Source organism: Phoca vitulina, unplaced genomic scaffold (assembly GCF_004348235.1).
Source record: "Phoca vitulina isolate PV1807 unplaced genomic scaffold, GSC_HSeal_1.0 scaffold1, whole genome shotgun sequence".
Classification (NCBI taxonomy): domain Eukaryota; kingdom Metazoa; phylum Chordata; class Mammalia; order Carnivora; family Phocidae; genus Phoca; species Phoca vitulina.
Window position 1 is genome coordinate 70124321 of NW_022589704.1, and position 15840 is coordinate 70140160.

The window sequence follows — 15840 nt, forward strand, 5'->3', positions numbered from 1 at the left end:
TTTTTTGCATTTCGGTGGTATTCAAAAACTAAGATGTGTTTTAGGCAGTTAAATGCACTAGGATTTGTTAGTGGAGAGAGTACTTATCCAAAGAAAATCTCTCTGCACTAATGCAGCCAAAATATGAATTTTGTTCTCCTTATTTGCAGATATTCTTCCTGAAAGGTGAGGCCCAAGGTAGAAAAATCATAACCTGATCATAAAGTTGAAGTTATTTTTATAATAATAACCAATAGCAAAATTTTAATTCTATTGAACAGGCTCCATGAGCCTTACAATTAAGCTCCCCTCTTCTCTGCCTGAAAAAAAATTAAGTTTAAAATACCAGTGAGTAACAGAAGGGGCTCCTGGGTGGCTCAGTTGTTAAGCATCTGCCTTCGGCTCAGGTCATGACCCCAGGGTCCTGGGATCGAGCCCCGCATCGGGCTCCCTGTTCTGCGGGAAGCCTCCTTCTCCCTCTCCCACTCCCCCTGCTTGTGTTCCCTCTCTCACTGTGTCTCTCTCTGTCAAATAAATAAATAAATCTTAAAAAAATAAAATAAAATAAAATACCAGTGAGTAACAGAACTATGTGGAAAACTAACTCCACAGGCTTAATAAGATTACCTCATAACTCAAAGAGAAAAAAGACACCCAAGCATATCAGGAGTACCTCTTTGTAGATTCTCTGCTTTTGAGAACCAAGGAATTTTTCATTTTTATGGATATATACATATATAGAGAGACATATATACATATATATATATATACACATAGACATAATTTTTTTTTGCCTTGAGTTTGTAAATTAGTACCAGAGGACAGCATTCCTCCCTTAAAATAAAATACATAGCTATAGGGTTGCTATGTTCTCTTGCTTTGTCCCCATTTCATAACTTAATCAATGGTAGATGGCCAGTTACCAATTCTTTTTTTATTTTGTTTCCTAAGTTCCATTTTCCTTTTTTGCCTTAACTTACAAAGAAAAAATACACACATGCACGCATATGCACACACACAAAGATGAAAATGAAGCTCTAAATTAGGACAGAAATGAAAAAAGTAAATTTTTATAAAGCGGTAAAGCCCTAATAGTTATTCTAAGCAGCAGTTACATAATGACAAATAAATAAAATTCTAATTTTGGATGTTTTAAAATTACAAATAAATGACTTATATGCACTATATGCCAATACCAAGCAGATACTGAGCCAGTGGTCCTTAACTAAACGACATTTCAGAATCTTCTGGGAAGCTTTTAAAAATAGGTGTATCCAGATTCCTCTCAGACATCTTAGGAGAACTTTAAGGGAAGGAAGAGCCACACATTTTGAAAAAATACTCCCCAGTGATTTTGACAACACCCCACCAGTTTTGAAACTCATTTTAAGGGGGAAAAACAAGGTGTTTCTTCTCATATACATTTCCTCAGGGAATAAAATAACAGATGTGTCCATTAAAACTATAGGATGAGGGGTTTTTTGAACTTATATCCTCAGAAACTTCAGTTTTCTTAGCTCACATCAAAAATTAACTACCACATTAGCTCATGCTTGAAATTCTTCCAGACAGGAAAGCTTGTCAACAAAATACTATAAAAACCATCCTCCCTCTTATGCGGTAATTAAAGTTTTAATGTGTAGAATCAGATAAAATCACACAGCAATCCTCCACTGCATTAGAACACACTCAATTTTCTTTAACCCAGCGCTCTCAGAAACCTTGGCCACTAACATCTTCAAAGGAATTCAGCAAATTAGAAAACTGTAAACGTCAAAAACATTTCTCCCTCTTGTTTGACCAGCCCCTTCCATGCTCCTGCTTACTCCATCAGGATTTCTGTCTCACTTTGCGGTCCCAAATCACCCACATAACTTACAGGGCGGTAGAATCAAGGCATCAAACATTTGAAGTGAATCTCATGTCCTTATTTTACTGTCCAAAAATATAAAGAAGTATCTATTATGCTTATACTATATAATCTTGCTCTGGAGTTATTATTATAATGTCATGATTCACTGAAGGAAGTGTGTAATAGATCTTGGCACTAGTTCAAATTATTTTTCTATTCAGTTATTTTTAAATGTATCCTAAAAGGACTTTAAAACTATGGGGATCCAGGGGCACCTGGGGGGCTCAATCAGTTAAGTGACCAACTCTTGATCTCAGCTCAAGTCATGATCTTGGGGTTGTGAGATCAAGTCCCACGTCTGGCTCCACGCCGGGTGAGGAGGCTGCTTGGGATTCTCTCTCTCTCTCCCTCTGCCCCACCCCTCTATAAAATAAAATAGGGGCACCTGGGTGGCTCAGTTGGTTAAGCGACTGCCTTCGGCTCAGGTCATGATCCCGGGGTCCTGGGATGGAGCCCCACATCGGTCTCTCTGCTCCTCCAGGAGCCTGCTTCTCCTTCTCCCTTTGCCTGCCGTTCCCTCTGCTTGTGCTCTCTCTCTCTCGCTCGCTCTGTCAAATAAATAAATAAAATCTTTTAAAAAATTAAAAATAATAAAAAAATTAAACATAAAATAAAAAATAAAATATGGGGATCCATTGACTGGGTTTCTTTCTAGTCCATAAAAAGAAAAGAAAAAGAAAAGATTGAGAGAAAATACTTCTGACTAACTTCTAGTGGGGCAGAGGTAGACAATTTGTGTTTATAATTATGACACTGAACTTCAGTTCAGTGTCATATCAACATAAAAACCCTTAAATACCAGATGTGTATTCGTTTGACAATCATTCGCTAATTTTCTTTCTTCCTTAAACATGTAATAAAAGCTACTGAAATATCAGTGCTCCCAAGGATACGCTCCCCTATTAGTATTTAAGCTCCAGAAGGGAAGTGACGTGGTTTGTTTTGTTTTGCCGGGTTCATAGTAGATGCTCAGTAAATGATGAAATATACAAATAAACGTTTATGCTCTTTCTTTGGGAAATTTACATTAAAATATTCCTGGCAAAATCTACAATATGATATTCCAATTATATCAATGTTGAGATGTCCCTTATTTTGGTCAGATTATGTCACCCACTCTTCCGAATTTCAAATCTACAGGCTTGCGGGTCATATCCCTCATTTCTCCTTTTACTCCTGACTCACCGAGCCACCGTCTCTAATATTACTCCTGCTTCACCTCCTGATGATTTCAGTTTCAGTGTACATATATTCCTTCCTGTACCCTGGCCTCTGTTTCTTGAACTCTGCTTCTAAAATGATCTTGTCCCCCTCTTTTGTCATACCTTAAACTTTGTCATTGCTAATAGACTCCTCTATAATCTCAGCTTCATGCAACCCATTCCCCACTCACCACTTCCTTCATTTTCAGCTCACTCCTGCTAGTTCCCCTAGTATTTCTTCCAACCCATCAGGATCTCCAATTAGTTGACCCTACCCTCTCTCTCTCTCTCTCTCTTTTTTTTATTCAAGTGACTCTACCTTCTCTTTTCAGTTTCTTTTCAGTTCTTTTTCAGTTCAGTTCTCCACTGAGGTTGCTTGGCCAGTCATGGTCCTGGTTAATCCCAACTGTCCATTCACCCTGCACAGCTGAACAGGAAGGGGAAAAACATACAATTGTGCTAACCAGTCTCACTTTAAATTCATAATCATGAACCTCAGGAGGACCCTCAATGCTGCCCAACAACCATGCTATATATACTTCTCTAGGAGACATCAAAGTGCAGATGTCTAGGAGTCAGTTGATACGTTAGTTGGCAATTTAGGAAGGTAACCTGAACTCTCCTAAACATAATTCACCAATAGTTTTCTCCTTCTCAATGGTAATCCCATCCTTCATGTTGCTAGGGCCAAAAAGCTTAAAATGATCTTTGACTCTCCTCTTTCTCTTATCCTGAACATTTAATCCATCAGAAAATCTTGCTGGCTCTATCTTCAAAATTATTTAGAATTTAACCCAGAACCACTGCCTTCATCCTGATCGGAGCCACCACCTTCTCTCACCTGAACGATTGCAAACGCCTCCTAAATGCTATTTCTCATTTCCACCTTTGGTTTCCTACATTCTGTTTTCAAAAAAAACAAAAACAAAAAAAACCTAGAATTTTCCTTTAAAAATATTAAGTAAGCTCGTAACACTCTTCTATAGATAACCCTAATTGTTTTCTCATTTTACATAGAGTAAATGCCACATTCTTTAAAACCACCTACTAGGACCCTACCAGATTTGTTCTCCTCCACCCCATTACCTCTGTGACTTCACCTCCTATTACTCCATCAGAGAGTTGATCCAGTAGAGCAACTCTGGCCTCCTTGCTATTCTGTTTCCAGAGCAAGCCAGACATACTCCTGCCTCAGGACCTTTGCACTGACTGTACCCCTTTCCTGGAACACTCTTTTGACAGATATCTACATGCTATCTGATTCCTCACTTCCTTGAAATGTCACCTTCTTACTGAATCTTACTCTAACTACTTTTTTAAAAATTGCAGAGTACACCCCCTACACACACTCTCTTAATCTTCATTATCCCACCCTAATGTTTTGCATAGCACTTATCACCTTCTAGCATGCTACATAATTTTCTTATGTATTATGTTGTTTCCTCTCTGACTTCCCACACTGGAATATAAACTACAAAAGTTCAGCTATTTTAGTGGGTTTTGCTTCCCAAGCCCCTAGAACAGTGTCTGGCACATCATGGACAGTCAATAAATATTTTCTGGATGAATAAACTTATAATGTAACTAGTTGAAATGAAACAGATTTAAAGAGTAAATTTTAATACATGATAGAAATAATCTTTGTGACTGAGAAATGACACTCCAATCGCTGATGAAGACCGTATTGTGAAAAATCAGCCTTATGTCCATCTTCTGAAGGAGTGACTATATGGGGCAAATATAAAAGTAGGGAAGAAGAATGACTTAGAATTTACAGTCAGCAACTTAGAATTTGGAGGAAGACAGGGTCATCTTACTAGGCAGTTGGCAAAATTATACTTAAGGAAAATTTGAGGCTGAATATGCTTTTAAAATTCCAGGAGTATAGGGACTCAAATCTTCTTAGATGAGCTGAAGTATTACTTAACTCATAATGTTTTACAATTTATTTTTATTCTGTTTTATTGTTTTTATTTTTCATAGTTTTGTTTTGTCCTCCAAATGTAGACTTTTATTTTGCAAAAGAAAGAGGAACAGAGGAAGTCTACATGATAACACTAGATTTCCCCATAACAAATAGCTCTTTTTTCCTCCTTCCCTGACATTCTTCCCCCCTGGAAAACTTTGTCCTTATCTCCACTCTGTCATAACCTATATATTTCACATCTAGTTTTCCTCTCTTCAATCTACGTCATCACATTTACCAATGGGGTCCCGATCCTTGTACCTCAGGCTGGGGTGAATACAACATCCCAGCTTTCTTGACTCCAGTCTCCCTGCCCCCTCCCCTGTAAGTCTGACAGACATTAAGTCTGTCCTGCACAGATCTCCCAGACAACTTCCCTGCAGCTATATTTTCAGCGGATTGGTCCCCTGCTTTAAAGCTATAAGGAATATTTCCCACAGGTCTTAAGTCATCTCTCTAAACCTCAAGTCTCTTTGCTGTCTGGTATCTCCCAGGACAGCAGGAGTCTGGGCTGGGTCTGAGTCCCATTTGTCCCCATCTATACACTCCTGGCACCGAGCTTTCTCTCTCCTGGTCCCCTCCCCTGAGACACCATTGTCATCCTGTCCACACATCCACATCCAACATAGCCATTAAGGACTTCTAATACTTCAGCCTTCACTGACCACTCTTTTCTGAACTGTCCCAAACCTGCAACTATATGACACGATTTTTTTTAAACTTAATGGTACTTTGATTGACTTGCATGTTAACCGCTTTACTTGGTTCCATCTTGGGTTGTTTTTTTTTTTTTTCCCCAGCAAAATGATAATCATGTTGAGGGCAGAAATCCCATCTTACACTCATTCCCCAGACCTGACTCTACATTAAATGTACAATAGGTACATAATAAATTCCAATATTGATTTCGAGGAACAGTTTCTCCCACATTTAACATCTCTAAAATTGGGATATGTTTTGTGATTAATGGTGTCTTATAAATGCTGGGTAGAAGTCACAACGTAGTATTCATTGCCTGCAAAAATATAAAATCAGCCCTAACTGTGTATGTTGTTGTCACCTCAATTTGTTAAGTACACTATTGGTGTGATAGGTGTTGAGTGTAATTGCCATTTTTAAATATTTTCTTAAAGTTTGCACTATGATTTGATATTGAAATGAAAAATTGTTGTATATGCAGCAATGTACCAAAACAGAGTATAAATTTGATATCAATGAAGCAAATACTCATTGTTGAAGGAATGATTGTGATTCGGTGTTCCTCGCAAAGTAACAACCAGCTGCTTTATGGGGCCTAAGAAATGATGATACTTACAAGTAAAGGAAGCTGTTGTTATGTTGTGTTACCGAGACACAAGCAAAAAAATGCCTTTTAGATGCCAAGCAATGCTACTCAGGGCTGGAGAATTTGCCACATCCCTCAGAACGGATAAGATAATTTTCAAAGCCATGATAGACTAATAGGATTGATTCATATGTTGCACAGAATGATCATGAGATATTTTGTCATAATGTCATTGTCATAAAATAATGGTGTGTTTTATAATTGATAGCCTCTTAGACTCAATAAAAGGTGACGCGTATATGTGCACGTATGTGCGCGTGCATGTGTGTGCGAGCGTGTACGGGTGTGTGTGCGCACGCATGTGTGTGCGAGCGTGTACGGGTGTGTGTGCGCACGCATGTGTGTGTCTTGCTGGCTTTCTTGCTTGATTGATGGTATGGTGAATTACTTTTAGACCCAATTTCATTTTATTCTTTTGTAGTTTAATGAACAGGATTCACAGCTTCTTCTGGTTGTATTTTTTGGTTGAGATTTTAACTCTTTCTGTCCTAACTAAAGGAACTGCGGTCGGAGGTGGAACTGGAAGTGTTAGGAGACACAGAAGGACTCAACCTATCTTTCACGGCTACCTGTAACAACGGGGCCCCCCTCCCACACCAGAAGAAATGCTCTCACATGAAGGTGGGAGACACAGTAAGTATAGGGTCAACAGATTGTCTGAAAAAATATTCAGGTAAGTCAGAAGTTCCCTTGTTGCATTGAAGCTGGATTTTTCCTTTCAAGAATTTCAACAGCGGTTTTCAAAAATTCCCTAATAAGCGCTTTTGGCAAAGCTGATCCCCGTGCACCTTGGTTTCCTGTTATGCATTTCGGTGGATGGAAGAAGATAATTAGTATTTTCTTTTCCAGGCTTCATTTAACGTGACTGTGAGTATACCAAACTGTGAGAGAAGAAGCAGGCACATTACCATAAAGCCTGTGGGGCTGGGGGACGCCCTAGAAATACTTGTCCGTCCGGAATGCAGCTGTGCCTGTCAGAAAGAGGTGCAAGTGAACAGCTCCAAATGCCACAACGGGAACGGTTCCTTCCAGTGTGGGGTGTGTGCCTGCAACCCCGGCCACATGGGTCCTCGCTGCGAGTGTGGCGAGGACACACTGAGCACGGACTCCTGCAAGGAGGCCCCGGATCACCCCTCGTGCAGCGGGAGAGGCGACTGCTACTGCGGGCAGTGCACCTGCCACTTGTCTCCCTATGGAGACATTTACGGGCCTTACTGCCAGTGCGACAACTTCTCCTGCGTGAGGCACAAAGGGCTGCTCTGCGGAGGTAGGCGCCGTCTAAACCCACCGCACACCGCAACTGGGCGAGCATCAGGAAGGGGCTTTGCATCCTTTGCACCTTCCCCAGTTTTCTGGGCAGAGTAGGCGCTCCATACATAGTTGCTGATCGAGGGAGCGGGTTAGTCTCTAGAGCTAAGGTAACTGGTCTTCGCTGGCATTTTCTCTGGCTCTTACATTCTCTTGGGGTGAGATCTCTGCCAATTCAACTCACATCTCTCTTGTTATTTCCCTCAGAGTTCAGTAGGCAAGAAATGGAAATGCCTTCTCTTTGATTATTACCCAGACTCCACAAAATTGCATGTAATCTGAACTCCATTATCTTCCAGACTTTTCTCAATCAGGCTCTTGGGTATCCTACCCAACTCTTAAATGCCTATTACTTTGGGAAAATAAAAAGCTAGGCTGCTTAAGGAGCATATTGCCAAGGACAAGGGACTCAGAAATACTAAATGAACTTTCAGGGCCTTCATTCATTCCACAGATATTTATTAAACACCTATTATGTGACAGATACTAGGTTAGGCACCGGGTATAATAAAGATGAATAAGGACATATGAAGGCTATGGAAAGGATAAAAATGAAATGTTGCCTGGAATTTTTTTAAGATCGAGAACATGTTTAAATAGCAGAAAAATATATGTTTTAAAATCCTTTGCATATGGAGAATCACTGTAGTTTAAGAATATATTGCATATACTTTGACTATTATAAAAATCATTCTGATCTATATCCATATAGTTAAGTATAATCTATCTGCATAAGAATTGCAAATGTGTTCATGTTCTTTAAAATGACATAAATTTGTGTTACAACAGGAATATTAACTAACAGCTGAATTTAAGCTCCCAATGTCTCCCCTTTTCAGTATGTGAGCAGGCAGCTTTTCAAAACAGAAAGCCATTATCTTTAAAGAAAACTAAGAAAGTTATGTTTTCAAACCACAGTGTCAGGAACATATAAAAGAGGCTGGTTTTCAGGAAAAAAAAGGCCTGAGAAGAGAAGCCTCAAAGAACTCCGAGCTCTTTGAAAACCCTGTGATGCCCTTAGAAGCGTACCTCCATTTCATTTCTTTGCTGCGGCTCTTGCTACCAACATGTTCCTCCGAGGCTGCCTTCTTTCTTCTCCCCAGAGAATGAAAAATTTAGGGTCTGTCCAGATTGAGACACATTTCTCCCTGCTTTCATTCGGAGGTCTATTTCCTTATTTAATGGGTGTGTTCCAAACCCACATCAGTTCTCTTCTCATAAGATGTAGGCAGGACACAGCCCGAAGCCAGAGGCTGTCCCGGCGTCTTGTAAAGACTATGCTCGGCAGATTCCCAGATTGCATCTCTAAGAAAAATCTTTTAATAAAATATGTGCTCTAAACATTTGAAATCACCTTTCCAAAAAAATTCTACCTGTAATCTAATACAACAGGATAGCAGTCTCACCCCCACCTATATTTCACTCTTTAAATCTCAGATCACAGAAGTCTAGAGCAGTGTAATTGCCGACCTGTGCTGAGCAACACAGTTCTTCCAGTTTGTGGATGGTCTTTCACTTTACTTGGTGCCATGCATGCAAACGGAAAAGCACTCAGAAAGAGTTGACTTGATCTGTGCATTGTAGTTGGGAAGGTCTGACAATAGGGCCTCTCTTTGTATCAGATACAAGGATCGCTAGAGACATTCTATTTAGAAAACACAATTATTTCCTTAGCTGGACTCAGAAAACTTCCCTAATGCCAATTTCCTTCATATTTGAGGGTACTTTACAATTCTCAATCTATTAGTGTTTCTCAAAATCTATTTTGTTTGTAGTAACATCGCAAAGGATGTCACTGTATTATTAGTAACTTTCTCTTTAAAAATGTATAATAGGGGCACCTGGGTGGCTAGGTCACTTAAACTTCTGACTCTTGATCTCAGCTCAGGTCTTGATCTCAGGATCATGAGTTCAAGCCCCGAGCTGGGCTCCACACTGGGCGTAGAACCTACTCAAAAAAAAAAAAAAAAATTTTAAAAATGGGATAATAAAAGTACTATTATTCGAATTCAACAAATAGTTATGGAGTACCTACTATGTGCCTGACATCCTGCTTAGTGCAGGGATAAAAACTGTGCCTGACCTTGTGGACAGACACTCTGTTGTTTGCAGCAGAGGCCAGAATATGCTCCAGCTCCCCTTCTCATGCAGATCTCACTTCTTTGACAACAAATTCACTCTGCAATGTGCCACTCCTCTGAAGGCCTATTACCACAACGTTCTTTTTCATGTACCTTCTTTCATCCATCTTTAAGTACTCACAGATATAGGGCTCCATTGATTTATTCCCTTGCCCAAATTCCATTAGTCTTTTATATTTTGATTCTAAGAAATGGGAAACTAACAGGCAAATGGCATTACAGAAAATACTTCCTGCCATTATGCACTTAGAGTTATCAGTCAATGGCATTCCAGAAAGACCTATCCCTCTGAAAAGAGCCTGACAATTTTGTCTTGATCTTTGGTCATCATCTTGCTTCTACATGAAGCCATTGTGAATGTTTTGTTGTTGCTTTTGTGGTTGTGGTTATATGAACAGGTACTTTATAATTGGTTGCTTGTGGATATCAATTAGCAGTGATATGGTGGATGGTTCTGGAAAGCCCACAGAAAGAAGGGTTTCTAACTTCTGACAGGAGCTCTTAATTTCTGCCAACTAATTCTTACATGCAGTGATACACTTGGGCATTCTCGAAGGAAATGCACATTTCATTTGACAATATTTATAGATCACATTAATTTTCTGGAATAAACTTTAATATAGAAGTCTATCCCTATCACGAGAATACGTTTCCCTTTTTTGCTGAGGAAGAAACAAAAAGCAATTGTATTTTAGAGGATAACTTAAGACGAGCTATGTCTGCTGCAAGTTTCCATGCGCCGCCTCCTTCAAGCTCCTCTGCCCTAGGTTTCCGCAGCTGTGCTCTCATTGCTCTCCTACTTCAGTTCCCTGGTAAGATCCTTCTCTCTGATCACATTTTTTAAAGATTTATTTATTTGAGAGAGAAAGAACATGAGCAGGGGGAGAGGGAGAGGGAGAAGCAGGCTCCCTGCTGAGCAGGGAGCCCCACGTGGGGCTCCATCGCAGGACCCTGGGATCATGACCTGAGCCGAAGGCAGATGTTTGAACAAGTGAGCCACCCAGTGCCCCTCTCAGATCACCTTTTAAATGCTGATGATCTTCAGGGCTTCTCTCAGTCTATCTGTTTCCTCTACATGACCCAATCCACAACAGCTTTACCTGCCATCTATCTCTGATGGGTCCAAACCTCAAACCTCTCTGCCTCTTTTTCCATATGTATACATACGTGTGTCTGTGTGTGTGTGTATTATAATTGGTATTATATATATATAAATATATATTTATATACATTTTTTATATATAATATATATATATATATATATATATATATATACATATATGCACCTGCTACAATGTCCCATGGGTCCCTCAGAACTCAACAGAGCCAAAAATGAACTCATCATCTTCCCTACCCAAAGCTGCTCTTCTTCCTCTGCTTGAGAACAATCTATTCGTTCAATAATTAAGCCCTGTGCCAGGCACTAGGGAAAAGTCAGTGAGCATGAGATGTCAGCTTCCATTCCGGGTCACTAAAAAGCTGCACCATCCACTCAGCAGCCCAGTCTGGTCACCTGGGGAAGATCCTATCCCTCTCTCTCTTCCCTGCCCCACTCCACCATGGCAGCAATGGCACTCATGCCCTGAGTATTCATCCCCTCAACTGTATCCTCTTTCCTCTCCATTCCCACTCGCACTGTTCAGGACCTCAGGTCTTCTTTCCTCATTTGCTGCAACAAAACCTCCTAACCAGCTTTCCTGTCTCTAGTTTGACCCTCTCTACTGAGGCCAGGATATTTCTAGACACATAGCTATTTGTTCAGGTCTCTACTTAAAATTCCATAACTTTCAGGATAACAGTTCTTTCTTTAGCCCATAAAGCTTTTCATGATGTGATTTCTGACTTTCCGTTGACCTTTCCAACACCCACCCCCCGCCATCCTGCCCTCCTGCCACAGCTCATATGCACCTTTGGCTCTATCTGTATGAAACTACTGTGGGTATTAAGCAGGTCACATGATTACAGACTTCTGTCATTTACCTATGCTTTTTTTCTCGGCTTAAAATGCGTGTAACCCTCTTCTGTCTTCTATCTGTAGCATCCAAATTCAGCTCAAGCATCACCTCTTTTGGAAACATCCCCAAATCTCTGATCTAATTTGAAAACTCTCCCTCTGTGTGCATAACACTTATCCCATTGTACTATATTTACTTGCCTGTCTCCTACTCTAAACAATAAGCTCAGTGACCTTATTTAATTTTGTATCTTCATGCCTAATGCAATCTTCGGCACATGATATATGCTCAATTAAAGTTTCTTAAATAAATGAATTTGTTGAGCACTCACTATATGCCTGTAGGACATTTAATTGGTGAATGCAAAACTAGAAGAGTTACACATGATCTCATCTGACCACAACTGCTGTAAGATTTTATTCCCTCTATCTGATAGATGAGGCTTTTATGATCACTCGGCTTGAATGACGTAGAGGTGAGGCATTATCCAGGTCTGTGCTGCATCTCTATCTTATGGCACCTTAATTAAAAGCAAAAAAAAAAAAGAAAAAAAATTGTAAAAACAATTTAAATACACACACACATACACATAATCACACACGCACACCCCAAGTTGCTATTATAGGCTTCTAGATTATCTCATTTCTTCTGGCTATAAGTTTTTTTTGTGATATAACATCAGGTAATCAGATTGGTCTTCAGTTAAGAGACCAGATCAATAAATACACACACTTAGCAAAACTCGTTCCATAAAATATATCTACACTCACCGCTCCCCCTACTCCCCACACACTCATTTTTTTCTCATTTTTCTTCAGTCTTTCTGATGGTGTTTAAAGGCAAAAGGAAAAAATGCTCCCCCCCCGCCAAGTAGCCATGGCCCTAATCATCGCCGGGCGTTTGTTCCGCAGATAACGGCGTGTGTGACTGTGGCGAATGCGTGTGCAGGCCCGGCTGGGCGGGCGAGTACTGTAACTGCACCACCGGCACGGACTCCTGCGTGTCCGAGGACGGGGTGCTCTGCAGCGGGCGAGGGGACTGCATCTGTGGCAAGTGTGTTTGCACGAATCCCGGAGCCTCTGGACCGACCTGTGAACGTTGCCCTACCTGTGGTGATCCCTGTAACTCTAAACGGTAATGTCTCAACTTCCCTCCTGTTGCTTTTGGTGGGTTTGTTCTCTGAGCATCCACCCAAAAACACAAACCCACCAGGCCCCTGTGATCATCAGCCTGGAACGTCAGTGTCTCATTTGCCTCTCTCTTTGTCCTGATTATCCGGGACCACAATGTCACATTTCTGCTAGAGACAAGCCTGGGGAAGCTGAGCTGATGTCCCACACTGATAACATCAGATGGCCTTTCACTTACAATACCAGCCACACAGAAGGAATGCCCTGGAGGTAGACGGATGACACCCACATTCAGTGCCTTTTCAGGGGAAACAGACAAGCTTCTTCCTTATCTAGAAGTGTATAGCCTCACCTTGCTGATTCATTCCCCTCTATAGACCCATGGAGGCAAAAAGGCAGAAAAAGGATCGTGGCTTTCCATTTCTTCCCTCTTCTTTACCACTCGTGCTCTTTGGCACCTCTCTTTGGTTGTCATTCTACACAGCTATTGTGTGTTGTGTTTTCTTTTATACCATATGAACAACAACAACAAAACACTTTTTTTGTTTTACAGTGAACCACTATTTCTTTGGTTAGTAGCTAATTTCTTAATGGAAGTGGGGGCAACATTTCTAGGTCAAGTGAGGCAAATCTCCAAATGGGCTGTGTGATGACATTGCAGTATATAATGTATTATGCAGCGAACATGCTTAAGCAGTTCGTAGTTTCATTAACTCTATACCCAACATGGTGACATTTGCATTTCCAGTGTAAACAAAGTAAGAAAATCAATATTCACTCAGTGGTTCCTCACCATTCAGGTGTCAAAACTTCTCTGTCACTGTGCCTGGACATACGCCAAGAGAAGTATGGGGACATGGTTAGACTTACTTGAATGGAATTAAATGTAAAATGTCCTTTCAGGATGTTTCTTCCATTATTTATCTATTCAATCTTCTCTATAAACATGATTCAATTTAAAATGTGGCTTATAAAATATGAAGTTAACAGTCAAGGTAGTTTGAATTTGAGGAATCAGGTAATCTCCTTGGTGTTTATCTTAGCTTTCAGATGAATCCATTCTTCCATTTATTCATTCATACATTCATTTATCAAATAGATACTAAGTACCTACTGTTCACCAGAAATCCTGTTAGGCCAAAGGCATATAGTGATGACTGAAACAGTTACAGTTCCTGCCGTCACAGGTGCTAAGAATCTAGTGGGAAAAACAGACATTATTTAAAGTAATTATAATGATATCTGAGCTGACAGCTACAATAAGGGATAGAGAGGGTGCCGTGGACCCGGACGGCAGGGCTATGACACTAGCTTGGGCAGACATCAATGAGATGCACGGAGGGGTAGAGGTTTTAAGGGTTTCCGCAGTGTCCAGGAGTCCCCTGCAAAACCACTCTAAGTAAATATATAACCTAGATAAATTCAATATACTTGCAATGCAAAGGCAATTTCCAGCCAAGACTTCTATCCCCACTCCCACATAGATTGCGGCTCCTCAGCCCTTCCTACAAAGGAACACAGAGGCTTCCACGGCAAGCGAACTGACCGGTAAGGGTCAGGGAAGGCTTGCCTAGGGCAGGGCACTTTCGGCTGAGATTGGCGGAAACCTGGGGGCGGAGCATGGGGGGGTGCGCAGAATGTTTCCAGCACTTAAAAGAGTATACATTTGCATGGCCTGGGGAAGAGAGGCAGGATGATACGTAAGAAAATTTTGCTGTTTGGGGTTACTCCAAACAGAATCTGGTTGTAAAGTGATTTTCAGCACAAGATTAATTCAGAGTCTGAGTTTTACTTTGCTGCGTAGACATCACTAGAGAAGCTTAATTCCCTGGCTATGTTTTTGGAAATACACTTTTCTGTAAGTAGCAATCGTTTATTAAAAACCCTGCATGAATGAGGATCAAAGCTGTAACCTCAGCTTTTGAAAATACCCCTATAAGGTTTAGACTCATTCAAAATAGTTACAGACAAGTGAATCTTTAAAATAGTCATTCATGACATGTATGAAATCTTAGAATTCTTGTTAAAATACAGACCATTTCTGTTAAGAAATTCAAACTTTGGTCACTGATCATATTTTAGGAGCATACACCTTTCTCATGAGAATGTAAAATGAACCAAAAAATTAAATCAAATACCAAAATAAGTGTGTCTTACTCTTGGGGTTATTTTGTTTGTTATTTAACCCATCAGAAGCAATCATTATAAATAAATGAGGATAGTAGCTATTATCAAGCCTGGCTCACAAAACACTGATTACTAAGGGGAATCAGAATAAAGCAATTTCCTCTTGAACATCACACAAATATCTTTCTGAAAGTAACAAAAGGCAACGTCCTCTATGAGACACTCTTATAGCACGAATCACAGTAACCGCATTACAGCAGTATCCCAGCTGCATATCTGTTTTCCACCAACATGAACTGATAAACTCTACTGAATAATGTTCACAGGAGCTGCATTGAATGCCACCTGTCTGCAGATGGCCAGGCCCAGGAAGAATGTGTTGACAAATGCAAACTAGCTGGGGCGACCATCAGTGAAGCAGAAGGTTAGACTGGTCTTAAATTGCTTTCTTTTCCTTTATATTGTTCTTGAGAGGCAGAAACTCTGTGAAGGGCTTTTCAATAGTTCGACCTCATTTGAACCAGGGCACTAGTTCAACATTAGTTTTTTTGTTTTTGTTTTTTAATTTTATTATGTTATGTTAGTAACCATACAATACATCATTGGTTTTTGATGTGGTGATCCACGATCCATTGTTTTTGTATAACACACAGTGCTCCATGCAGTACATGCCCTTCTTAATACCCATCACCGGGCTAACCAATCCCCCCTCCCCCCTCTCCTCTAAAACCCTGTTTGTTTCTCAGAGTCCATAGTCAACATTAGTTTTTAAGAG

The 15840-nt window shown here is 40.3% G+C and overlaps 1 protein-coding gene across 1 annotated transcript in view; it reads left to right on the forward strand.

The window, feature by feature from the left end:
• The window catches only part of ITGB6 (integrin subunit beta 6), a 73142-nt gene that overhangs the window by 40625 nt on the left and 16677 nt on the right, over window positions 1-15840 (forward strand). Inside the window, exons 10-13 of the mRNA XM_032423639.1 lie at window positions 6903-7037; window positions 7254-7671; window positions 12720-12942; window positions 15392-15489. Of these exons, the coding sequence (XP_032279530.1) occupies window positions 6903-7037; window positions 7254-7671; window positions 12720-12942; window positions 15392-15489 (874 nt within the window). The remainder of the gene's footprint in view (window positions 1-6902; window positions 7038-7253; window positions 7672-12719; window positions 12943-15391; window positions 15490-15840) is intronic.